The sequence below is a fragment of the Typopeltis vanoorti genome, chromosome 18 (genome assembly GCF_054136105.1).
Source record: "Typopeltis vanoorti isolate ZY-2024b chromosome 18, IOZ_Tvanoo_1.0, whole genome shotgun sequence".
NCBI classification, from domain to species: Eukaryota; Metazoa; Arthropoda; class Arachnida; order Uropygi; family Thelyphonidae; genus Typopeltis; species Typopeltis vanoorti.
The window spans coordinates 7,478,415-7,504,395 of NC_143566.1; the positions used below are offsets into that span (position 1 = coordinate 7,478,415).

At 36.5% G+C, this 25,981-nt stretch overlaps 1 protein-coding gene across 1 annotated transcript in view; it reads right to left on the bottom strand.

Annotated features, from left to right (window-relative positions):
- Nucleotides 1–11,929, bottom strand: part of LOC150096475 (ciliogenesis and planar polarity effector 1-like) — a 614,243-nt gene extending 602,314 nt beyond the window's left edge. Inside the window, exons 1-2 of the mRNA XM_090408080.1 lie at nucleotides 11,920–11,929; nucleotides 2,916–3,004 (exon numbers count right to left, since the gene is read on the bottom strand). Coding sequence (XP_090264206.1) covers nucleotides 2,916–2,990 — 75 coding nt within the window. The 5' untranslated portion in view covers nucleotides 2,991–3,004; nucleotides 11,920–11,929. The remainder of the gene's footprint in view (nucleotides 1–2,915; nucleotides 3,005–11,919) is intronic.
- Between the last annotated feature and the right edge of the window lie 14,052 nt (nucleotides 11,930–25,981).

The following is a 25,981-nucleotide window of genomic DNA, read 5'->3' on the forward strand; positions in this document are numbered from 1 at the left end:
CTGCTTCCTTCTCTTGATCATTATTGCCTAATATGCATGGATAGGCTTATGTGTTCGTCAGACATGTTGTAATAGGTTTCACGGTAATAATAAGAACACAGATGGTTAAGAAAATAACTATTTATTAACTTAAAAGTTAATATTTCGCTGGTATTATATCCAGCATCTACAGAGCACACAACACAAAGTTTGTTACAAAGGCAAGACAAGCACAATCCGGTGTAACAGTGGGGCTAGTAAAAGTGATTGCAGCGTGCAACACAAGACTAAAGTCCTAATATGGTACCATCTAGGTTATAAAAAAAAAATAAATAAATAAAATAAAATTCAAAGTTTTGAAATAGTAGTCCAAATGATACTCTTAAAAAGTTTGAAAAGTATAAATTAAAAAATAAAAGTAATAAATATTAATTTTGTCTTAGGATGACTGTCTCCCAAATCTTTGGTAGATTTATACAGCCATACTTGTTAAGGTTTGGAGTATGTTTTAAGGCTTCTGTTAATTCCAGGAATAACCTCTCTGACTTGTAGAAGCTTCTGTGCATTACTTTCGTTTCTTTCCAATTGATCCTGTGTGCAGGGGGTATCCAAAGCATGGTCTGCCCGACCCGACTTACCATAGCGAAAGTGTCGGATATATTTTTTGTGTTCACTGAGGCAGATGTCCACATTTCTTCCTGTCTGTCCGTAGTAGGCTTGATGGCAAGAACAGGGCACTTCATAGACACCTGGATGTGATAAAGGAGTGCATTTGTCCTTAGGTGAACGGATGAGAGTTGCTAATTTTATATAAGGTTTAAATACTGTGCGTAGTTGGTGTTTGTTAAGCACCCTAGATATCTTTTCAGATGTGCCTTTAATGTATGGGATGGTAATAGTTTTGTTGTATTCTTCTGTGGTAGATGGAGGGGATTTATGGGTAGCATTTAGTATGTTATCTATTTTACGGGGATTATAACCATTGATTAAGAAGGTTTGACGTAGGTGAGAAAGTTCAGCAGTGAAGCAATGTCATTGGAACAGATTGCTCTAGCTCTATGGGTTAGTGTTTTTAAGATACCATATTGTTGAGAAGGGTGATGGTGTGATTGTTTGTGTAAGTATCTCCCTGTATGTGTGTGTTTTCTGTAAACCGAAAATGATAAGGAACCTTCTGGAAGACGTGTGATCAGTGTGTCCAAGAAGGGCAGGCAGTCTAGAACTTGGCTTCTAGTTCCATTGTAAAGTGGATTTTAGGGTGCAGGCTATTTAGATGCACTAAAAATGTATTCAATGTGTCTGGGCCATGTGGCCAAATAGCAAACACATCGTCAACATAGCATAGCCAGAGACTAGGTTTGAGAGTGGCTGTGTTGATAGCTAATTTTTCCAGGTGTTCTATGTAGAAGTTGGCTGGGGGGGGGGGGGAGAGAAAGGGGTGAACCCATAGCTGTCCCATCTAATTGTTTGTATATTTTCCCTTTCCATGTAAAATAACCCGCCTGTACTGTGAATTTAAATAGTTGGAATATATCTGGGGGAAATTGTGAATTTAGTAAGTTAAGTGTTTCAATCAGTGGTACAATAGTGAATAATGAGGTGATATCAAAACTCACCATTAGGTCTGAACTATTTAAGGTGTGGTTTTCTAAAATACTTTTTAGGTATGTAGAATTTTTAACAAAAGAGGGAGAATTGTTTGTGTAAGTGGTTAGTAATTTTGCTAAATGTTTAGCTAGTTTATAAGTAGGACTGTTTATACTATCTACAATAGGGTACAAAGGTGTACCTTGTTTGTGTATTTTAGGAGCACCATATATTCTGGGTGCTTTAACGTGCATGGGTTTGAGTTTTTTGACAATTTCTTTAGGCCAGGAAGATTTTGTTCAGTAACTTGCACACACCTTATTCTTTTGCGAGTTGGTGGGATCTCGATCTATGATTTGATATGTAGACCGGTCTTGGAGCAGTGCATGCATTTTGCTTTCATATTCTGTTGTATCCATTACTACAGTGGCGTTTCCTTTGTCTGATTTGGTTATTGTAATGTGGTTATTATTGCGTAGTTCTTTTAGAGCTATTATTTCTTTATGTGGGATATTATTTTTGGGAGGATTAGAATGGATAAGGATATTGGCCACGTCTAACCTAATATTATTGGCTATGGCTGGAGGCAAGCGGTAAATCCCACGTTCAACGGAAGCCATTATTTTGGTTTTAGGCACATCTTTTGGAGTAACCGAGTAAGAAATATTAGCTTTTAAGTTAATAAATAGTTATTTTCTTAACCATCTGTGTTCTTATTATTACCGTGAAACCTATTACAACATTATTGCCTAAATATAACACGCTATACTTTATATTTAGCAGGATCTCAACTGTTTTTGTCTTCTTTGTCTCAGTAATGCCAATTATGTCCATGTCTTACTTTTCCAATTCATCTGCAAGTTCAATTTCCTTTCCATTAATACTCATTATGATGGTTCCTATCTTCATTTCTTCTGATGTTGGTTTTATTCTTATTCTTCTTATAGATGTTGAGGCTGGAGATTGTTCAGTAGCTCACTTTTCATTGCTCACTCTGATTCCCTGACAAAGACCTTGTTTATCCAGGCAATGGCCCAAGCAAGCAAACATTTTCAAATAAGAAAAAAGACCAAAAAAAAAAACTGGCATCCCAAAGATTAAAAAAAAAAAAAAAAAAAAAAAAAAAAAAAAAAAAAAACTCATATACCTGCATTAGAAAGTTTTGAAAGTAAAATGTGGGAATAGGTGTAAAATTTCTTAAGATTTTTATTTGCATCAAAACATCAGTTATCTTGCTTCTCTAATGTTAAATACCAAATATTACTGCTCAGAGAATGTCAATAAAAGAAATCAAACATGTCAGTGCTTGCATTCAAATTTAAACAAAACATTTACTTAATGTGGTTTACCTTTCCAAGCCAGAAAAAATTTGATGGGGATTTCTTTGCATTCAGCACAGCTGAGGAGAAGCATTTTAGTTCCATTTCAAGTAAGGTGTCTTCAAATTACAAAGTGATAGCCAATTAATAACCTACGAAAAGGTAGATTAAATTCTACATAGAAAAATATGCCTCCACTTCCCATCAAATCATTAAATTCACACTTTAAAAAAATTTAAAAAAAATCATACACATACCCATTGTATGTGTGCACACATGCATGCAAAATATTGAGGACTGTGAAGTGAATGAAACTGAAATCTGGATATAAATAATAAATGCATGTAGATATCCTGCAGGATGATTTAAATAAGTTGCCACTGTGGGCAAAGGATATTTATCAATCTAATACTGCAAAATGTAGTGTTATGTACTTTAAGTTGAAAAGATTACATACTGCATATCACACTGATGGTAGTGAATTGCAGGAAATTGATGAGGCTGGGGACTTGGAGGATAATGAGGGAAAGAGAGTTGAAGTCCAGAGGGCATATTGCAAAAGTTAACAAAATAAGTTGAATAATTTACTTGGAGATTAAAAAAAAAAGTAAAGATAGGGAAGTTATTAATCCTCTTAATAAAACTATGATTCTGCTGGGCCCTTCCCTTAATGCATAACATTATACAGCAAGGAGATGTGTTTTGCATTATGGGAGATATTGAGATAGGAGTGATGTTAGCTTGCTCCACCATTGCAACGAGTTTCCCAGTGTTGTACTACCTTACCTCACTCCTGAAGATACTTTCAGACGCAAACGTTGTTTGCTCACACTTGGATAAAGGATTAAACTAAATTTATTATACTATGATTCTGCCATATCTTGACTGCTGAGCAGATGTTTCATCATCAAGGTTTCTTGGAGTATCAAGAGGTGGAGGAGATGATTCAAAGACAAGTGATCATGCTGGTGACAGGTCTCTGGAATACTCCCTATGTGGATAGGTTGCAAGTCATGCAGATCACACAGTTTAGTTCAAAGGTGGTAAAGAGGAGACATGATAGAAACTTATAGCATATTAAAAGGACTCTATAAGATTGACACAAAAGAAATTTTTCAATACGTGACAAATAGACAACTAGAGGTCATTTCTGGAAAATAGATATGAATATCATTAGTAAGGTATGCAAGACTAGATTTTTTGTTTGGAGAGTGGTGATTGAGTGGAATGAACTGCTGGAAGTAGTTACAAGTGCCCTGAGAGTGAATGAGTTTAAGGAGGGTTTAAGGAGTTTATACACATGATATCTGGTAACACAGATATCATGTGTATAAAAGATGGTGTAGATCTCATGCAATGAGTCATCTGACTCCATGGAGATACCTATACAATAATAATATTTTAAGAGAATGTGCTAAGGAAATGCAATAATAATACTGATCGAGTTCTTAATAAATCTCTAAGGGATGAAAGTAGTGTAATATACACTAAGTGGCCACTTTATTAGGAGCACCTTCCCTTTTAGGAAAATGGAGAGGTGTTATTACGTGATACCTCTAAGGAGTCCAAGAACTCATCGCGAGATTCTCCCACTACATATAACTATCATCAATGCCATCTACCGCTGATTGCCAACAACATTTTTTATCTGTAAATTACGTGTTCTGATGGCTGATTTGCCTGTATGTGGGATGAAAAACCTGAGTTTCTAGGAGGGAAAAAACCTGCTACCTCCATATGAGATCACCTAACTCATCTTCAATTGAAAAAGCCATTATATAAAGATTCCTCTTTTCGTGACGAGAAAAAAACTCGGGCCTTTTCCAATCAAAGGTTTTAGGTTAATTTGTTATAGATTCTCATTTGTTGAGTGTGTGACAGAATGAGTTCATTAGCTTTTAAAAAAAATTACATTTTCACTTATATTTGTTATCGTCAGTATGGTGCCAATTATGCACTGTGCATAATGGTTGCACATTCTGTATAAGGCTGAGAATGTGCAAAACAGAACAGCAGCAGCCATGACTTCTTAGTGAAACTGAATATGAGAGATTTTGTTCGGTTAGTGTGTGTGAAACATATTAGTTATAAAAGATGAAAGATTTCTGGAAGGAAAGCAAGACTGGTGACCAAAAATGCAAGAAATGTTTTTCAGAGTAGGTGCCAGTTGCTTAGAGACAGAGAGAGAGTAAAATGCAACATATGTTTGATAACAACATCAAATTCTTATTTTCATCCTTTATCAAGCATAAGTTGAAGATCTAGAGGGCAATGGCACTAATAGTTTAGAGAATATATGGTGTGAGGTGAAGATGGGCAGGACATTTAGTGGGGTGTTGTTATAAGCCAGGGGACAGAAGAGCAAGAGATGTTGACAGTTGAGCTTGGCGAGTGCAAAAAAAAAATGACCACTAGGAAAGATTTTAACTACAGCGGTATAAATTAGGAATAAAAAACTGCATGTAGTAGTAAGGGAATAAAATTTATGGAATTCTTGAAGAACAAATGTCTTAGGCACCATGTGAAGAAGCATAAGGTTAGAGAATTTTGAATTTAGTCACGGCATTAGAGGATATGATGGTAACTGAGATAGCATTGCTGCCTGTGACTGGAGAGAGTGACCATGTGGTTTTGACTTGGAAAATGAATAGACATGCAGGGATATCAAGGAAAGGAATTTATGTTGAGTTATAAGGCAGGAGATTATAATAATCATAGAAATCAGCTTGTGATAGTTCCACGGAGGAAGAACTGGAAGGGCAAGCTATCATCCTCTGATGAGAACTACTGAAAAAAATTTAGGAAGAAAATATTTGTGGGTCTCCAGACTCCATGGAGATACCATATAATAATTAAGAAGTATAAGGAGTGAAGTGGAGTGCAGTACATGAACAATATAACACTCAGGCCAGGAAAGTGACTAACATGGTAAGGAAGACAAAACTGGAATATGAGACAAAAGTGGACCTGAGATCCAAGGAAAATCCAAAGGAATTCTTTTGTTACGTAGCCAACAGAAGAAAGAGAAATGATTGTTGGAAGTTTTTCTACTTGGTTAAACTATAACTTAAAGAAAAAGAGATCCAAAAGGCTTCACTTTGGCAATGCAAAATTATTCAAATTAAGTGGATATTGAATCCAACATTATTTCAAAGCCAAATAGAGGAACTACAAGAGTTTTGTGCCAAATATGGAAATTATAAAAGTTTCAGCAGATCCAAGCGTAAACAAACCTTTCATGATTGGGGCAACTCACAGTAAAGGTGAAGTAAGCTCTGTTCACTATCCTTAGTATTTCCCATAATGTAAAACACTTCTCCTAGCAGACATGTATGATGTTATACATTATGGGGAGGGGGGGGGTCACTATCCAGATGGGTTCGACCTTTGTTGAGGTCTCATCAGTGGGAGCCAGACCCAGATGTAAATACTCAGGTTGAAGTGATGCATAACTTATACTTTACCATCACATCACAAAAGGCACCAAGAATTACTGAAAAGAGAGCCAAAAGCAGTGGCATAGCTGGGGGGGGGGTCTGCCCCGGGCAGCACTTTGAACCTTTTTGAATTTTTGCACTTAATTCTAAAATACATTCTCAATAACTCAGTTACAAATATTGTAATACCACTGCAAATTTTCCTCAAAACTGCTGTAAGTGTTGCTAGTTGTGAGAGGAGGTTTTCTAAATAAAACTAAGAATTACTTACATTACTATGAAATAGACTTCGCCAATGTCATTGACGATTTTGCTAACAAAAAAGCAAGAAAATTACATTTTAGAATATTTAAATTAAAATTTTACTTCAAAAATAAACAGCGTTTTAAGTTATTTCCCTATACGTCGTTTTGATTTTTTGTAATATTTTTGGTGTGCATTGAGAGGAGCGGCAAACTCAGGGACTGCCAGCGGCAAAAGCTATGCCACTGGCCAAAAGGCTTCACTTTGGTAATGCAAAATTATTCAAATTAAGTGGATATTGAATCCATCATTATTTCAAATCGAATAGAGAAACTACAAGAGTTTCATGCTGAATATAGAAACTATAAAAGTTTCAGCAGATCCAAGCATAAATAAACCTTTCATGACAGGTTTTGAATCCTTTCTTGGATCTGCCGAAACTTTTATAGTTTCTATATTCAGCACAAAACTCTTGTAGTTTCTCTATTCGGATTTGAAATAATGTTGGATTCAATATACACTTAATTTGAATAACTATAAATTAAAGATGCCAAGAAATTATATACTTGGTTTAATCCTTTATCCAAGTGTAAGCAAACAAAGTTTGGGCCTGAAATATAAATTAAATATACCAAGAAATTATATACTTGGTTTAATCCTTATCCAAGTGTAAGCAAACAAAGTTTGGGCCTGAAATATAATCATAGGGCAACTCGTATATAGAAGCTAATGACTTCACATCACTTGCCTTGGTATCTCATACTGCAAAGCACATATTCTTACAGGTATGTATAATGCTATGCATTATGGGAAGTCACTACCCAGACCGATTTTGACTTTTATTGAAGTCTTGTCAGTGGGAGCCAGACCCCTCAGAGGTTGAAGTAATGCAGAAGTCATATTTTTATATGTGAACTGCCAAAAGGTGTCGCACCTTATTATTAAAATACTCTGGATTAGAGATAGTTGTTGGAAGTTTTACCATTTGGTTATACTATAAATTAAAGATATCAAGAAATTATATACTTGGTTTAATCCTTTATCCAAGTGTAAGCAAACAAAGTTGGCATCCGAAATATAATCAGGACTAGTCCTGATTATGATGGATGACACTAATAAAAAGAAGGATGATCTCGTCAAACTACAGAGCAAATCTTTGATAAGGCAAAATTTTGATAATCAAAATCTTGATGAATTGTGGTGTTTGCAAATGGGTGCATATCCATTTTCTGTCCTAACAGGTCAAGAGTAGCAACATCCATCTCATTAAAGTGATTATGAAGAATTATATAATTATTTTATAACTATTTGGGTTAATAATTATTTTTGTTCCATTTGAACATGTTTATTTTTTATATATCTGTATTTTTTCATTGTTCATTTCTATTCATTTTAGTTTTACGGGGAGGTGTATACATTACAATTACAGTACAGGGAAGTGTGAAGGCAAAAAGTTTGGGAACCACTGAACTAGAGGGAGGGAGTGTTAACGGTTCAAAAGTGCAACAGGAGAGTGTGTTTCAAATATTGAATATTACGAATGTCAATAAAGCAATTGTATTGAATGTAATTTTGCCAAGTTACCTATATATAGTACTAATGTACATAGGTTAATTAACCTCTTAAGTATGGGCTCAATAAAAATAAAATAAATATATAAAATGTTTTGAGGAAATCTTCTGAAGAACTGACAGCTCCATCTACTTTTCTTTTCAAAGAGAGTTTAGGTATGGGAAAGGTGCGCAAAGAGAGGAAGGAGGGGAAACAGAAACAAGATGCCTAAAGGTGATAGTAGGAAGTGTCAAATTACAGACCGGTTTGTATTTCTTCAGTAGTTGTAAAGATTTTGGAGAAATTAGTGCGAGATATCTACGACATTGGGCAGTGTGGATAATGTTGTTATCTATAAATCAGTGGATTTATTAAGCAATGCTTGTGCTTTAGTAATCTGATTGCCTCATAATAAAGTAATGAAAGCAGCAGATGCCATTTTTTTTTTTTTTTTTTTTTAATAAAGGCATTTCACAGAGGATGCCACATGATAAGCTGATATTTAAGTTACACTACATAGACTTAGATGTCAGATTAGTGAATTAGATTGGGGATTGGCCATCTCTCTGATATATATCAGATAGTTGTGTACAAGGGAACATAATCAATGACACAGAAGGTTACAACTGTCCCTCAAGGCTCAGCACTGAGAGACGTATTATCTAACTTTTATATCAATGACATTGCAATGTTTTGCAAGGGAATATTCATTTGGTTACAGATGATGTAAAGTTGAGAAAGAGTTATCAGTAATAATGCAGATGTGGTGACTCACCAGGAGGATTTTAATAAGTGGACAGATGGGCAAATGAATGGGGATTTTGGTTTAATCCGACTAAATATAAAGTCATAAAATCTGGGTTATGCTGCTGGAGGCTGCATAGTCTGTTAGCGGAACTATACTAGAAGAAGTGAACAATGCAAGTGATCTTTGGGGTGATGACAGAAATTTGATGATTAGGGGACATATCGCAAAGGTGGTGAATGTAGTCCAGAGGATTGCTGCAATACAGAGAAAGATGGTGACCAGCAAGGATAGAAGAATACTGATTCCCTTGTATAAAGCCCTGGTCAGATCACATCTCAACTATTGCGCTCAGATTTAACCATCAGAATATGAAGTTGATAAATTAACCTTGGAGAGAGTACAGAGGCAGATAACAATAATGATATCAGGCCTATACAATGTTAGTTATAAGGAAAGATTGAGGGTATGTGGGCTGCAAAGTTTGATAAATAGGAGAAGTGATATCATGATATGATTGAGATATTTAAACTGTTGAAAAATAGTTCTACAGTTGAGAGCTCAAGGATTCTTTCATATGATAAAACAAGAAGTAGGAGTGAGGACAAGGGACCATCCCTAGAAGTTGCAAAAGGAAGTTGTGAGCTAGAGGGTGAGGAGTGGTTTCTTTGCATGGAGGGTGGGTGAACTGTGGTTGAATGCATTGCCTGACAGGGTAGTGACAGCACAAATGGTAAATGAGTTTAATTAGTGGTAAACTTTGTGATATTTAGAATAGACCTCCCACAATGAGTCTTGTGACTCCATAGATGTCCTGAATAATAATTAAAAAAAAAAAAAGGGAGCAAACATGTCTGCACAGGGAATACAGTATTTATATTTCATGACTAGCATGCTGAGAGAATTGGCAATGGAAGTGAAGTGAAGAGCCTCTATAGGCTACTTGTAAAGATACTATATGTGAAAACTTTTTAGGCTGAAGCCTGGGTAAAAGATTAAAACAAGAAATTAATTTCTTTTCGACATAATATACTCTGTAACCTAATTAAAGCTTCCTACAACTCTGTTTAATCCAGAGTATTTCAATAATATGATGATAAACCAATTTTCACTTGCATATGAAAAATATATGACTTCTGCACTGCTTTAACATTAATATCTTCCTGGGTCTAGCTGTCACTCATGAGACCTCAATAATCAGCTGGTATCACTATGGCTGGTGATACCAGCCATAGTGTTTTTGCATTATGAAATACTGAAGCAACTGATATGGCCAACAGCCTCTATATGCAAGTTGCCACAACCACTGCTTGCTTATTCTTGGATATAAAATTAAAATGAGAGTACTTTCTCATTGCGTACAATGTGCTCTGTAACCAAGCAGAGAAACTTTCTACAGAGAAAAACATAAGATGTAGATAATATTCACAGAAGTTGGGGAAAATGTATCAATAATATTGTTGATGAAAATGCACATGGCCTCAGGAAGGAAATAGTGTCCAAGTTCTTCTCGGGGACAAAGTGTGAAATCATAAGGTTGTGGAAATGTCAGGAAATAGGAAGAATTCAGATGAGAAGAAAACATGAAATGTGAGGTGAGAAACAGGAATGCACAAACAAAGCAAGAGATGGATGATGATAATGATAATTGGATATGGAGACTTTCAACCAGCAAGCATTAATAAGAAATGAACTGGGTTTTATTTCGTTGTAATTGACCACAAAGATAATGAAACCTACTTGTATCACCACTAAAACTTGTGAAAAATCTTCATTTGGGTAAAAAATAAATAAAAAAATATATGCAATAAAGACAAACATGAATTATATCATTACTAACTAAAAAGAAACTATGTAGGAACCATTACAATATAAACTGGCAGAAACCACGTGGAACAAGTTAGTTATTATTCAACATTTTGTGAAGGTAGTTTGCTGAGAAATTGAAGTCTGATGTATTTTAAGATCTAATAAGCAACATATAACAAAGGATTAATCCTTGATTCCTATTACTTATGTCTTGTGAAAAAAAATGATCACAGACGATTCTTCTATATTGTGGGTGAATAAGTTGTCTTCTATGTAAGGCATGGATTTCTTATTTCACACACACTACAACATTGACCAAATAAATCCCAGTTTATTTCTAATAATTAATAGGAGGTACAAAATATTGCTTAAGAGAAGATATTAAAGTTACTGGAGAAGTAAAAAGGAAGACAGTAAAAATTTGCTAGTTTGCTACAATAGTATGAAAGAGGAAAACTGAGAAGGTTGGGCAATGATTACAAATGATTGATGTACTGTACATGTTATGCAAATTTAATAGTGTGCTGTTTTTAGACCTATGGACTCAATTTGACAGACAGAAAGACTTTAATAACACTTGTGGATTAAATGAATCTGGAGTTAGGGGTCTTGAGAAAGCACTTTTCACTGAGGGTGTGCAAGCTGAGGAAATGAGCATTACTGGGAAGAAGCAGGCAAGCATGCACAGCCACCAATGAGACGAGTGTGAAAACGATAAAAAAAAATACAGAACCTAGTCTCACAAGTGTCAAAATGAAATGATGCAGCCAACACAATGCAGTTGAGAACCTAAGGGGGATACTACACTTTATATATACTAATGCCAAAAGTATCAAGAATACGAGGGAGGAATTGTAGCAGAGGTTGGTTCAACTCCATCAAAATGTTATAGGCATTTGTGAAACTTGGTTGACAGCAGATGACGACATTACTAGGACAGAACTTGTGGGGAATTGCATTTTCAGGGAGGATATCATTTACTATCATCAGAAGGGCATCCATTTTGCAGTGTATAATTACCAAAAAAAAAAAAGTTCATGTTTATGCTTAGCTTACAAACCAGGGTTTGATTATTAGTATATTCTTTCAAGCAGACATACAAGTACAGCTTTAAGGATATAAAAATGCTCAATTAGCACAAGCATTAACAGAAGTGCAACCTTAGGAAATCAACAAATGGACGAGCAAACTTCCCTCTTCAATAAACGTTAAAATCTAATACCATGATTAACTTTTATTTTTAATTTACCTAAAGAAGACTCTTTTTAAAATGACTAATCTCATCTATACTTTTTTTTACACTTTTTAAATCAAATTTATAAAATATGAGAAATCAAAACTAAACCACACTTGTTTCTCCCTCCATTGCCTGACCACAAATCCCCCTTACGGCAAGATAGCAGTAGCGACTTTACTACTGATTATTGCTAAGTAGTAGTAAACGCTAAGTAGTATTTGAGAGATTTGATAATTTCATAGGATCATGAAAATATGCTTAAAAAAAATCATCTAACGTCATTTTATTCCCGTATACGGGGAGTAGGCGAGGCCATTTAGCCCTATCTAACTTTTGGAGACTGAGTGGGCAGTTCAATCTCCACTGGTACCAATCAGAGATAGATGGCCCAAGGCTATCACTAAGTAAGCGGTACACAGTGAAGAGAGACGGCTCAAATGTGCCGCCATCTCCTGGTCCCTAACCCTAACACAACATATTTAATGTCTGAAATAATGTGGGTTCTACGGTCGATTTTCTTGAGTTTACGGGACGAAAAACCCGCTTGACCGTGCCAGAGATCGATTAACTCGGGAACCGGTCGAAAAAAGGCTTAGAAAAATTTCCTCTAGTCGCCGACTAGACTCGAAACCAAGTCTTCCTTCGTGCGGCCAAGCGCCATGGTGTGTAAACGCCACATCGACTGAGCTACAACTATTTACAATATATATACACATGTACATAGAATGCTTTTTCTATTGGGCATTTTGATTTACATTTTTTTTTTTTTTTTTTTTATATATATATCTTAGCAATATGTATATTTTAACAATTTATTCTTCCATATTTTTTAACATCATAATCTGCTCAGTGTCTGTTTCTTCCTAAAGTCCTTTTAACATAAGCTGAGCACTATATTTTCTTTTACTATAACATATCTTTTATATACCATATTTATATATGTATATACATATAAACATATTTACATACACATACATATATACCTGTTACTACTATACATATAATATATATTCTCTACATATCATAATTCATATTCTATAGGTATAATTATTTTACCTGTTATACATATAGTTTCTTTCATATATTTTTGGCTGTATATTCATTAGCTGGGTTGTTGCTACATCATTATCTCTTGTATGTATGCATATATATGGGATGGGCTTGATTTGTTGTTTTACGGTGGATCTTTTATTTCTTGAATAATTACTTGTTCATCCACATCTTCTGTTATGAGACCTGTTCTGCGCCATTGGTTTCTTGTAATCTTTTTTCTGTGTATAGTGTCTGTAATGATTTGTTTTAGGTAGATGTTCAGCTTTGTAATTATATCTGGGCCTGCTTCTCTGCCATAAACTTTATCGCATCTACAGGTCCAGATAGCATACATCGCTGAAATGATGATTATTGCTGTGGTGTTGTTAATGTGTCCATCGTTTAGCCAGAAAAGTGTGTGTTCTGTGATGGGTAGTTTGTAGTGTGTATGAGGCTGTACGGTGTTCCATATTTTAGACGTATGAGGGCAGTAGAGCATTATGTGGTACAGTGTTTCTGGTTGGGGACAAAAATGACATTTGGCTGGATGGTGCAGTGGAATGCCTTTCCCTATGCACCATAGTTTTGTGGGTAAACAGGCGTGATGTACTTTGTAAAAGAATGTTTTAAGTTTAGGGTTAATGGGTAGTGTGAATACTTTTTTTAGTACTGGGGATTGTTTTATTTGTCCTCTTTCAATCTCACGGTGCTGAGGGGGTGGTATTACGGCTCGCGTGAGATTGATTTGCACTGTTTTGGGTTTCATGTTTAGGAATTCATTTATTGTTATGTAATTGTTAATGAACCTATATCCTTCCGCAATCTCATAGAACATTTTGGGTATTTTGCCATGCGACTGGGGAAGGGTACAGATTATTTTGTCTGGCATTATTCTTTGTGTATAATGTATGATGTATGTGCTCCATGCTTTTCTTTCGGAGTACGCTCTCTCTATGAGCTTTGCTCTTGCACTTAGAGTTTTCAGGTGTACGTTGATCAGGCCAAGTCCTCCGGCTTCAACGTCATGGAAAATTGTGGTCCTTCTTAGGGGTTCGTATTTTGAACCCCAAATAAATTTTGCACACTCTCGGTGTATTTTTCCTACTTGTCTCCCGTTATAATTAATGTTTTCCACCAGATACCATACCTTTGATAATAGGTATTGGTTGCATATTTTTGCTCTCGACCTAACCGAAAGTTGTCTGGTTTTCATTTGTGATATTTTCTCTATTATTTTTTTTAAGGGCTAGTTCCCATAGTGCATTTTGTTGTTGTTGGTTTCCTACTGTGATTCCCAGGAGTGGGAGATATTCGTTGATTTTTATTTCTTTCGGCAAGGTTGGCTTATTTGCCCACCTGCCGACGAACAACGCATGACATTTGTTTAGATTTAACTTTAGACCTGAAGCTTTGTGAAATGTGTGGAATATATCGAGAGCCAGCTCGAAGGACTCGGCTGTTGTTAACGTTAATGTTACATCATCGGCATAGGCGAGCACTTTTGTTTGTCCTTCACCTCCTATGTGAGTACCCGCTATGCCGGGATGTTCTGAGATTGCGCGTATCACCGGTTCTAAGGCAAGAGCGAAAAGAATCATAGATAAACTGTCTCCCTGTCTGACTGAACAGTCAATTTTAACAGGTGCTGACAGTTTATTGTTAATTATGAGGCGTGACTGTGCTGTGTTGTATATGTTAGATATTATGTTTTGGAATGTCTTCCCAAAGCCTGCAGCTACAAGGACTTCGTTCAGATAGTGGTGGCTAACTGAATCGAAGGCCTTTTCAATATCAAGACTTATCATCAGACAAGGCTGCTGTGTAGTCTGATAATGCTCATATACACAACGAGCCAGTAGGATGTTGTCTGATATTTTCCTGCTTTTTATACCGCAGGTTTGGGATGGCGATATTAATTTATGAATGTGTGTTTGTATTCTGTGTGACAATATTTTTGACATGATTTTAAAGTCTGTATTGAGAAGTGTTATGCCTCGCCATTGTGTGTTTCCATTGTTTGTGTTGTCTTTCTTTTTGGGTACAAGTGTTATGTATCCAAGGTTGAAATAGTCTGGGATGCTTTCCGATTTTTGTATTTCGTAAAGCATGTTCACAAATAGTGTCTCAAAAAGTGGGTAGTACGCTTTATAGAATTCCGAAGTGAGGCCATCCGGTCCTGGTGAGTTGTGTAATGGAAGGGCTTTAATGGTGTTTTTGCATTCTGTTGGTGTGATTGGTGAGTCTATTTGTTCTGCTTCTGTCTCCTTGAGTGTGGGGAAGTTTCTTAGTAGTTTTTGTGTCTCTGTTGTGTAACTGTCTTTTCGGGCGAAGATCTTTGTATACTCCGAGTGGAAGTGGCGGAGGAGATTTGCGTCTCCCTCGACCTCTGTCCCCTCGTGTTTGATTTTACGAAAGGTGGTTTTTTGCTTTCTTAAGTCTTCAAACAGAAACCCAGCTTTAGTTTTACCTTCATCTTGTTCCATAGTTTTGGTCTTCGCCCGAATCCATGCCCCTTCAGCCTCTTTAATTTCGATTTGTCTCAATTTGGCTTTCAGGGCGTTAATATCAGTTTTGTTTTGTAGAAGGGATCTATCTGTGTTGTATTTTTTTGTGAGTTCTTTTATTATGTTTAATTTTTCTTTGTTTGTGTTGTATTTTTTGTGTTTCCCTATGTTTATAGCCGCTTTTTTGACTTGTGCTTTAAACTTGTTCCAAGCATCCACTGGATGTTTAATGTCAGTAATGCTGTCTAATATTTGTTTTATGTCTGTAGTAAATTTGTCTGTGTGGAGGATGCTATTGTTTAATTTCCACAGCGGGTAATTTCTGTTCGTGTATGTGTGGCTGTCGTGAGTCTCAAGGGAGAGTTTAGCCTTGACCAGATGATGGTCACTAAAGCTTAGTGCTATGTGACAAACTTCCCTTACAGTGGATTTTAGATGTTCGCTAACGTAAATCCGGTCTAACCGTGAAGCGTTGGTGGGAGAATAGTGTGTGTATTCTTTTAGTGTAGGGTAAAGAATTCGGAAAGTGTCTCTGATTTGACAGCGTTGTATTACGTGTGTGTAATTGTGTTTTGTTAAAGTATTGCTAGTTTCCCTGTCTATAGCGTTGTTTTCAGTGAAATTCATGTCTCCCCCCATTATGATGTTTTTTATGTTTGCGAGTTTGGTTTCTATTGTTTCCCAAAAGTGTTTTTTGTTATTGTGGTCAGCTGGGCCGTATATATTAATCAGAGACACTATTTGATCTTCCCAGACCATTTCAACCTCTAGCGCTCTGTGTTCTATGATTGTGCAGTGCGATATGATTTTCAGGTTGCTCTTTTTGCTTACTAGGGTTATTAAACCTGCAATGCCATTACTTTGTGCTGGTTCAGCAATGATGTAATAGTGGCACTGCAGGTTTCTGCGGAGTTTTTCTTCTGTTTCTGTGTCCGTGTGTATTCTTGTGTCTTGTATCATTACTATGTCTGCGTGGTTCTGATGTACTGTGTTTCTTAGTAGTTTTTGAGATACAGGATGATTAAGCCCATTGGAGTTTAGGCTAAGTATAGTTATGTTTTTGTGCATGATTTGGAATCAAGCCCATCCTTTTTCTTGTCAGTTTTAGCCTTTTCTTTTTTCGGTTTGATGTTGGGGGTAAACTTAATTTTTGCTCTTCTGGTTGGGATGAAATTTAGGCTATCATCGGTTTTCCCCCTTTGTTCCGTATTTGTTTTTTGTATATCATTTTTTTCTAGCATCACTTTATTGGTCTCCCTTTCACCATTATCTTCTTGAAAGGCTTCTTGGGGCACCTCCGGTTTTGGTAGAGAGTTCGTGATGGGGTTTTGTGGTTTGTCTTCTTCGTTTTTTTCTTCATTTAAGCCACTGGGATTTTCTTCTTCACAATGATGATCTGTGGTCTCCTCTTGTACATCGACGGCTCTTTCAAATTCGTCGTACGTATTTGTCTGGTTTACGGCTGTGCGTTTCGCCAGCATTGATGCATAGGTCAGTCCAGGACATGATTTTTCATCGTGACCAATTTTTTTGCACTGTTCGCATTTGGGGGAAGTGCATTGCCTCCTAAGGTGGCCAATCTTTTTACACCGGAAGCATGCAGGGGGACGTCCTGGGATGATGACTATCCCAGTCATTTTTTGCACCCTGATCACATATGGAATTTCTTCCACTTTTACCCCTTCGTTCAGGGTGATGTTTATTTTCCTTTTGTTGGAGAGGACATGTGCCCACTCCTTGTCTTTGCTATTGCCAGTGACTTGTTCTATGCACTCTATCTTCCCAAATTTTTCAAAGTGCATAGATACAAGTCTATTGGGAATTTGGGGGGGTAACCAGTGAATGATTATACTAAGTTTACGCGATTTACATACAGATAAAATTTGACATTTCAGATTTCGTACCGATAGCTCTTTGAGGTTAACAAATGTTTCTTTTATGGCAAGGGTCTTAAATGAGATCAAAAATACATAATTAAATTTAAGGGCACCGAGGTGCCAGACATCTGACCCTCTTACCTTGGATTTGATACTGTCTATAATATCCTCTTCGGTATAAGGTGCCCCGATTGGATCACACTGGAGGATGCAGGCCTTGCTCCAATCTAATTCTTCAGGCAGGTTGATAGATGACAGTACATCGAATTCCGTAAACCGACTTGTAGCGGTTTCTGAAGTGTATATTCCTGGGTTTTCTTGGTTAGAATTACCGTTTACGTTGGCCATACTGGATACTGAGGATTGACGGGTCACAGCCTTCCCGGAATTTGAAGGCATTACCGCGGGGAGCCACTCCTTTTACGCGGGCGGGTAGGAACGCAAGACAATGGATAACACTGGACTAATCCTTTTACAGGGCAATGAGCTGTAATCGCGGAGCACAAGAAAATACGTCTGAACTGGTCAGCGTCCAAGCTCTAACTTCATCGACTGAGCTACACAGGCTCTTGAAAATATACTTTAATAATAATAATAATAATAAATTATTATTATTATTCAAATTCAAAGCATACATGAAAAACAGAAAGCACATCACAGGTATAGAAATCAGCGCATTATTATTATTATTATTATTACTACTACCCAACACCTCATGGAGTCAAAGACTCATCTGGGAGGAATAGCAAAGGAATAGCATCGCAAAGAGATACCAGTAATCTGTGAAGAACCATAAGAAGCTGTTCTTTCAAAATATTTAATGTGAAACACTAATGACACTACACAGTCATGCTAACACATTACTTCGATCCAACCTACAGAGGAACCAGAACAACATATCCAGTGGGGCACTCAGGATTTAATCTTGGGGAAGGGGGGAAGGGCGAGTGCTCATGATTTAATCTTAGGGACGAGTTGAGTAGACGATTTTAGATACACACTTTTATGACTGAGCATCTGCAGTGATCGCTAATACATGATCTCCTCTGGTCTGGCTCTTGCAAACGAAGTAGCGCTCGGTCGACCCGAGCACTAATTCGTTCGATCGCCTTGGGTTCTCGGCGGCCGTGATTCCCGAGAGCTATAGGGTATTTCCACCTTATGTGACTGCTAAGTCATTAGTAGCATAGAAATAGAAGACAAGCTACCGCATAAATAAAAAAATTTTAAAAAACGATTTTTAATAAGGAAAAGATTTGGAAAATTTTCTAGTGTTTTTTTTTTTCTTTTCATTTTTCTTTTTTGGGAGGGACATGGTCTCTTGGCTCCCCCTGAGTGCGCCACTGAGCATATCAGATAACAAGACCAAAGTCAACAAACAACATAACATGAAAGTATAATAATCACTACGGAAAAGACACCCGAAGTTTCTGCATACCTAAAGTTATCAACAAACTGCCATTCGACGAGAGAAACTTAGGGACCTACAGAGACCCGAAACAGGCGCTCACTATATAGGCAATATAGCGAGACTGAAAATTAGAGGGATTACACACATACTTATTACGAATTCCTCTCAAACAGCATTACAAGGACACAAACATGCCATATCCAATTCACCCCCACCACTTCAAAAAAGTTAACCCGTGATCATGCAGAAGTAGTCCGTGGGAGTGTGTACTCACATCTACACGTTTATCAGAAAAAAAGTTTTTTCTGGTAAACGTGTAGATGTTTCTGGAAAACGAGTTTCAGGGAGAAAAAACTCTGCTACCACAGTATGAAATCGGCTATCTAACCTTATACTGAAAAGGCCTATATAAGGAATCCCCTTGTCCCGACGAGGATCGAATCCAGGTCTTTTCCAATCGAAGGGCGCAATTTTCCTCTCTATCCTTCTAATTGCGCTAAGACGGCTATGTATAATATGTATATTTATATTAAATTATTTTATTATTATTATTACTATTGACTTGTGTGTTGCATTACTCCATTGTATAGTTGTATGCAGAGGCGTAGCTATGGGAGGGCGGCACTTTGAATCCTTTTGAACTTTTCCAGTCAATTCTAAAATACAGTCTCGAGACCTCAGTTCCAAATATTGTAATACAACTGCGAATTTTCCTCACAATTGCTATAAGTGTTGCTAGTTGTGAGAGGAGTTTTTCTAAATAAAATTGATAAAGAATTACTCACATTACTATGAAATAGACTTCGCCAATGCCATCGACGATTTTGCTTAGAAAAATGCAAGAAAATAACATTTTAGAATGTTAAAGTTAAAGTTTTACTTTAAAATAAACATAGTATTTTAATTTATTTCCCTATATGTCGATTTGACTTTTTGTAGTATTTTTGGTGTGTATTAAGAGGGGCGAGAAAATCAAGGTCCACCCCGGGCGGCAAAAGCTCTATCCACACCACTGGTTGTATGCACATTCGTGTCAATCCATACGTAAAAACGATGGATAAATACTTCGCTAGTTTAAGAAATGTAGAATTATATTTAGAAAAAACTGAGTACTCACTATTTTTTACTGAATCATGGTAATGTACAGAAGATATGTCTCATTATATTATTATTATTATGTGACACCTCCAGGGAGCCCAAAGACTCAACAAGGAGGGTATTCACTCTACAGCTCTTCGTCTAAATCACTCAATCCACCAACCACAATGAATAGCAACTACATTACTGCCATCTACCGCCAACCACAACTAGTATTTTCACAGACAATCACAAACATTGATGCCCATGGTGGGATTCGAAGATGCAGCCCTTTCACTGGAAATCGAATATGCTAACCACTCAGCCAACCAGGCGGGCAATATTTAATACTCTGTTTGATAATAAGCCTTGTCATTTTCAATTATTATTATTATTATTACTACTACTACTACTACTCCTATATCACGGTATTTGCGAATTGCTAATCAGGTACAATATAACAGTCTTTGCAAACAAATCAAACAGCTATCTCACGAATTTAGAAACATTATATAGGAAAATTATATCAACAGTGATCTGGAGGCCTCATATACAACAACAACCAATAACAGAACCAACCCCTTATGGTGATGAATGAAACGATGAGTACTAAAAATCTGAAACACTATATAATATTACTAAGGAACTACTTCAGAAACACCTATCATAACAACAGAGACACGGATCGCATAACACTATCCAATACAACTCTTTACACTCCGAGATCATTCAACAATTCACACGGTTCTGCAGTGAGATCACATCTCGTACCCACGCTATGCAACAACCTACTACAAAATAAAAAACACAGAAAATTACAGAACACTAAAAACATGAACAATGGAAGCTATACAAACACATTTAATATAACTTTCACTCATATATATACATTTCACAAATCACTGGCATCTAACATTTATATTCCATCCATAAAAAATACCAAACAACATAAATTGTGCATGCCAATTACACTCTCCTCATAAATTCAGACCATAGCTTCGGCTTAATCGAATAACCTACGAATCTTCATTATTAAGTGACTAATAACTTCCAGGTCACAATATCTTAACCCAGTGTTTCTCAATCGGTGGTCCAAAGGCAGACTTAAATAATTAAATAAATATTTTTTTAATTATCCAAACAAAACAAATTAAAATCGAATAAGTAAGCAAAAATTATTGAAATCAAATGGAGCCTTAAAAAACCCAACAAATAGCATCAGAATGTTCAAAGGTGGAAGCAATAAACTATATTGTTTTTCACTTCACCGCTCTTTTATTATTCGTCATTTTGCCGCTAAATTTGTAGCTGCAGAATGAAGAATAATAAAAGAGGAGTAAAGTGAAAAACAATAAGAGCCATTGTAGTTTAGTGGATGTGGCGTGTGCATACCACGGCGCTTGGCCGCACGAAGGAAGACTTGGTTTCGAGTCTAGTCGGCGACTAGAGGAAATTTTTCTAAGCCTTTTTACGACCGATTCCCGAGTTAGTCGATCTCTGTCACGGGCAAGTGGGTTTTTCCTCCCGGAAACTCGGGTTTTTCGTCCCGTAAACTCAAGAAAATCGACCGTAGAACCCACATTATTTCAGACATTAAATATATTGTGTTAGGGTTAGGGACCACGAGATGGCGGCATTTGAGCCGTCTCTCTTCACTGTGTACCGCTTAATTAGTGATAGCCTAGGGCCATCTATCTCTGATTGGTACCAGTGGAGATTGAACTGCCCACTCAGTCTCCAAAAGTTAGATAGGGCTAAATGGCCTCGCCTACTCCCCGTATACGGGAATAAAAAGGCGTTAGCTGATTTTTTTTTTGATTTGCTTCCACCTTCCCTTGCTGTTTTGTCAGATTTAAAGTGAACATGTGTTATTCACATTTCAACCAATTGCTTGTTGTGTAATGATTTTTATTATTGAAGGTTTCCTTCAACCAAGGCTCAGTATATCTACAGAAGTGCTAAATGATACGTGGACAAAGTGTGTTGTGAGTTAACCCCAGGATTTATATATTTATATTTTTCTGAAACGTTTTTTAATAATGGAAAAGTGGCTTAAAACTAGGACTTTGAAAAGAAGAGCAAATGAAACATAATGTTAACCCTAATTGTAATAAACGTGTTGTAACGACCAGTAAATCTGATACTATTAAAGTAGAAGATAGAAGCAGTTCAAAGAAAAAATACAGTAGGAAATATAACAGTTCATATTTGGATTTCGGGTTTACTTAGTGTGGAGATTAAAGTGAACAGAAACCTCAATGTGTGTTGTATTATGAAGTGTTGTCGAACGAGTGCATGAAACCTGCGAAACTCCGACAACATTTAGAAACTAAACATTGTTATGTGAAAAATCAGCCAACTGAATTTTTTCCGCGACGCTTAGGGACATTAAATCATGGGAAAGATGTAATTTCAGTCATGGGTTCCATTAATAGCAAAGCACTGGAAGCATCCTATGTCTTAAGTTTGCGCATGGAGAAAACAGGGAAACCTCATTCCATCGGAGAAAATTTACTACTTCCATCTATAAAAGATGTGGTAAAAACTATGTTTTGCAACAAGTTACTAAAAGATGTTGATTTGATTCCTCTTTCAAATGACTCTGTCGGTCGCAGAATTAATGATATGGCAGGTGACATAGAATCTCAATTAATCGAAACAGTAAAGATCTGCCCTTATTATATGTTACAAATACACGAGACTACTGATGTTACATATGATGCGCAGTTAATATGCTACGTAAGATATGCGCATGATAACAACATTCATGACGATATTCTGTTTTGTAGAACTTTGTCATCCCGAACAACTAGAGAAGAAATATTTCACACTCTCAATAATTACATAATACACAAAGGTATCCAGTGGGAAAAATGTATAGGCTTCTGTTCGGACGGAGCTCAGCCCCTTACAGGCAGGCATAGTGTGGTTTCTATGGTCAAGGAAGTAGTTCCGGGTATGAATTGGTTACAAATTGTTTCATACGTAGCGAAGCGTTAGCCACCAAAAGTATGCCACCAGAATTTAAAACTGTGCTATACAACTGTAAAGCTAGTTAATTTTATTAAAGCTCGACCGTTAAATAACAGGTTATTTTCAGTACTCTGAGATGAAATGGGCAGTGAAAATACACAACTTTTGCTTCATTCTGAAATTCGCTGGCTTTCAAGGGCAAAGTTCTAACAAGGTTATTTCAATTATGGCACTAAGTTTATTATTTGTATGAACGTAATTCTAATTTTGTGTCACTTTTTTTGACGAAGCATGGTTATCAACACTATCCTAACTTTCAGACATTTTTTCGAAATTAAATTAACTAAATCTCTCCCTTCAGGGAAATTTTTTAACTGTTCTTGATGCATACGACTACGCATCAAATAAAAGCATTCCAGAAAAAACTGGTTTTATGGATTAATTATGTAAAAGACAAAAAATTTTCATCTTTTCCAACATTGGAATTCTTTTTATTGGAAAATATTTTTGTTAATTCTGAGTTTGTGGAAAGGGTTTGTGACAACCTCAAAAATCTGAAATGGAATTTTGAAACATATTTTCCGAATAACTTTTATAAGAAATTTCTCTGTGTTCACGATACATTTCCGGATTGCAGTCACGAGAACGACCTTTCGTTATCGAAAAAGAAACATATGAGAACTGAAGAAAAAACTGAAAAAAGAAAGAATTGAGCTTTCTTTTTCGTTATCGAAAAAGAAAGCTGAATTAACTTGAAAGTTAATTGAGTTTTCAAGTAACAGTGGGCTTAAATGCAATTCCGTGATCTTGGTTTTGCTCGATTTTGGATCTCGTCTTCGGTGAGAAGTAAATTTCCGGAATTATCTGAAGAAGCATTGAAAATCGTCCTGCAGTTTCTACAACCTCTCTTTGTAAGAAAGGATTTTCATCGCTAATCTTTGGTTTTTATTTCATCCAAATAAAAACAAAATACAGAAATCGTCTTAGTGTGTGTGTGATCTTCCACCGAAGTTGACCAATATTGAGCCAGATAACCAGCAACTCTGCAAGGGACGAGAAGCTCAACCATCTGATTAAAAGTAAATCGTAACATAATTATATCATCTTATTTATTTGTTTAATAAAAATTAAAACTTTGTTCAATGATGATACACTTTTAATCATATACTTCCAATTTAATTAATTATGTTGCCATATCTTTCAAGACATGCTTTTAAATTTATTATATTGTAAATGGCACAGTTTTACCGAAATGTTGGTAATTACTACATAGGTTTTTTTAAAAAAATTACAAAACGTCCAAACGACGTATGGGGAAATAAATTAAAAACATTATGTTTATTTTTGAAGTAAAACTTTAATTCCAACATTCTAAAGTGTTATTTTTCTTGCTTTTCTGTTTGCAAAATCGTCGATCACATTGTCGAAGTCTATTTCATTACTCAGTTGCTGTTTTAGACAGTAAGGCAAGATTTCATAAACGCCAAAAAACGTGCCGCCAGGGGTGGATCTCCCCCTCCCCCTTCGCCAGCTACGCCGTTCTAAGTTAGTGGTCCGCAGAAATGTTTTAGGCATTTTACTGGTTCTTGGGCTAAGAAAGTTGAGAAACGCTGCCTTAACCGATATCCTCTACTTAACCCTTGAATATATTATTTACTCCTATGGCAATCTGTTTTATACTTTGCTACATATGCTTCACGCTCTTTGTGCATATCATAATATCTGGCTGAGTCCACATTTACCAAAAAAAAAAATCAGCTAACGCCTTTTTATTCCCGTATATACGGGAGTAGGCGAGGCCATTTAGCCCTATCTAACTTTTGGAGACTGAGTGGGCAGTTCAATCTCCACTGGTACCCAATCAGAGACAGATGGCCCAAGGCTTATCACTAATTAAGCGGTACGCAGTGAAGAGAGACGGCTCAAATGTGCCGCCATCTCGTGGTCTCTAACCCTAACACAATATATTTAATGTCTGAAATAATGTGGGTTCTACGATCGATTTTCTTGAGTTTACAGGACGAAAAACCCGAGTTTCCGGGAGGAAAAACCTGCTTGCCCGTGCCAGAGATCGACTAACTCGGGAACCGGTCGAAAAAAGGCTTAGAAAAATTTCCTCTAGTCGCCGACTAGACTCGAAACCAAGACTTCCTTCGTGCGGCCTAGCGCGGTGGTGTGCAAACGCCACATCCACTGAGCTACACGTTTATAATTCTCTAACTCTTTATGTAAAAATGAATATTGCCGTGTTTCACATCGTTTGCTCCGTAATATCCTGTACCAAACCGAAAATATAATATATGAACAGCATGAAGAAAGGAGTATGTTTCCATAAAACGTTTTTTTTTTTTTTTTTAGAATGGACTGTATGGAATCGAAAATGAATTGTATTTATTAAATAATATGTATTATTATTGTTATTATTATTATTATTATTATTATTACTTGACACGTACAAGGAGTTCACAGACTCATCAAGGGAGAGCACCTACTCTACAGCTCTCTACTCCACCACTCAATCCACAAACTACAACTAACCGCAACTACACCAACGCCATCTACCGACTCCTACCACTAGTATTTCCATAGGCAATCACAAATAACCATAACCACGGCCGGATTGCAAATCTGGAGAGTAGATACGCTAACCACTCGGCCAACCAGGCCAGCAATATGTTAATCTTTATCAAACTTTATGGGGAAACTCGGATTAAAACCCTAGTTTCCAGAAGGAACAGCTCGACTTTCCAGTGCTAGAGATCGAGTAACTACGATCAAGTATCGATCGTAGAAAGGCTGAGAAAAACTTCATCTAGTTAGTACAACTTCAAAATCAAAACGGATGCAAACACTTTCCCACAGAACTGCAGGTGATGTAGGAAGTTTCTAAAGATTTTAACAGTTCAGAAATGTTTATTATTATTATTATTATTATTATTATTATTATTATTATTATTATTATTATTATTATTAAGAGAGACCTCCAAAGAGACAGAGACTCCGAGGTCACATACTACACACACACACACACACACCTGCTATCATACTTATTCTTGAATTCATTCACACTGCTTGCATCCACAACATCCAATGGCAATCCATTCCAATCACGGACCACCTTCTGAGAGAACAATGTAGCACTCAAACCCATCCTCAGCTTCCTAGGATACCTGATGTCCTTTCCCAACCTTCCATAAATT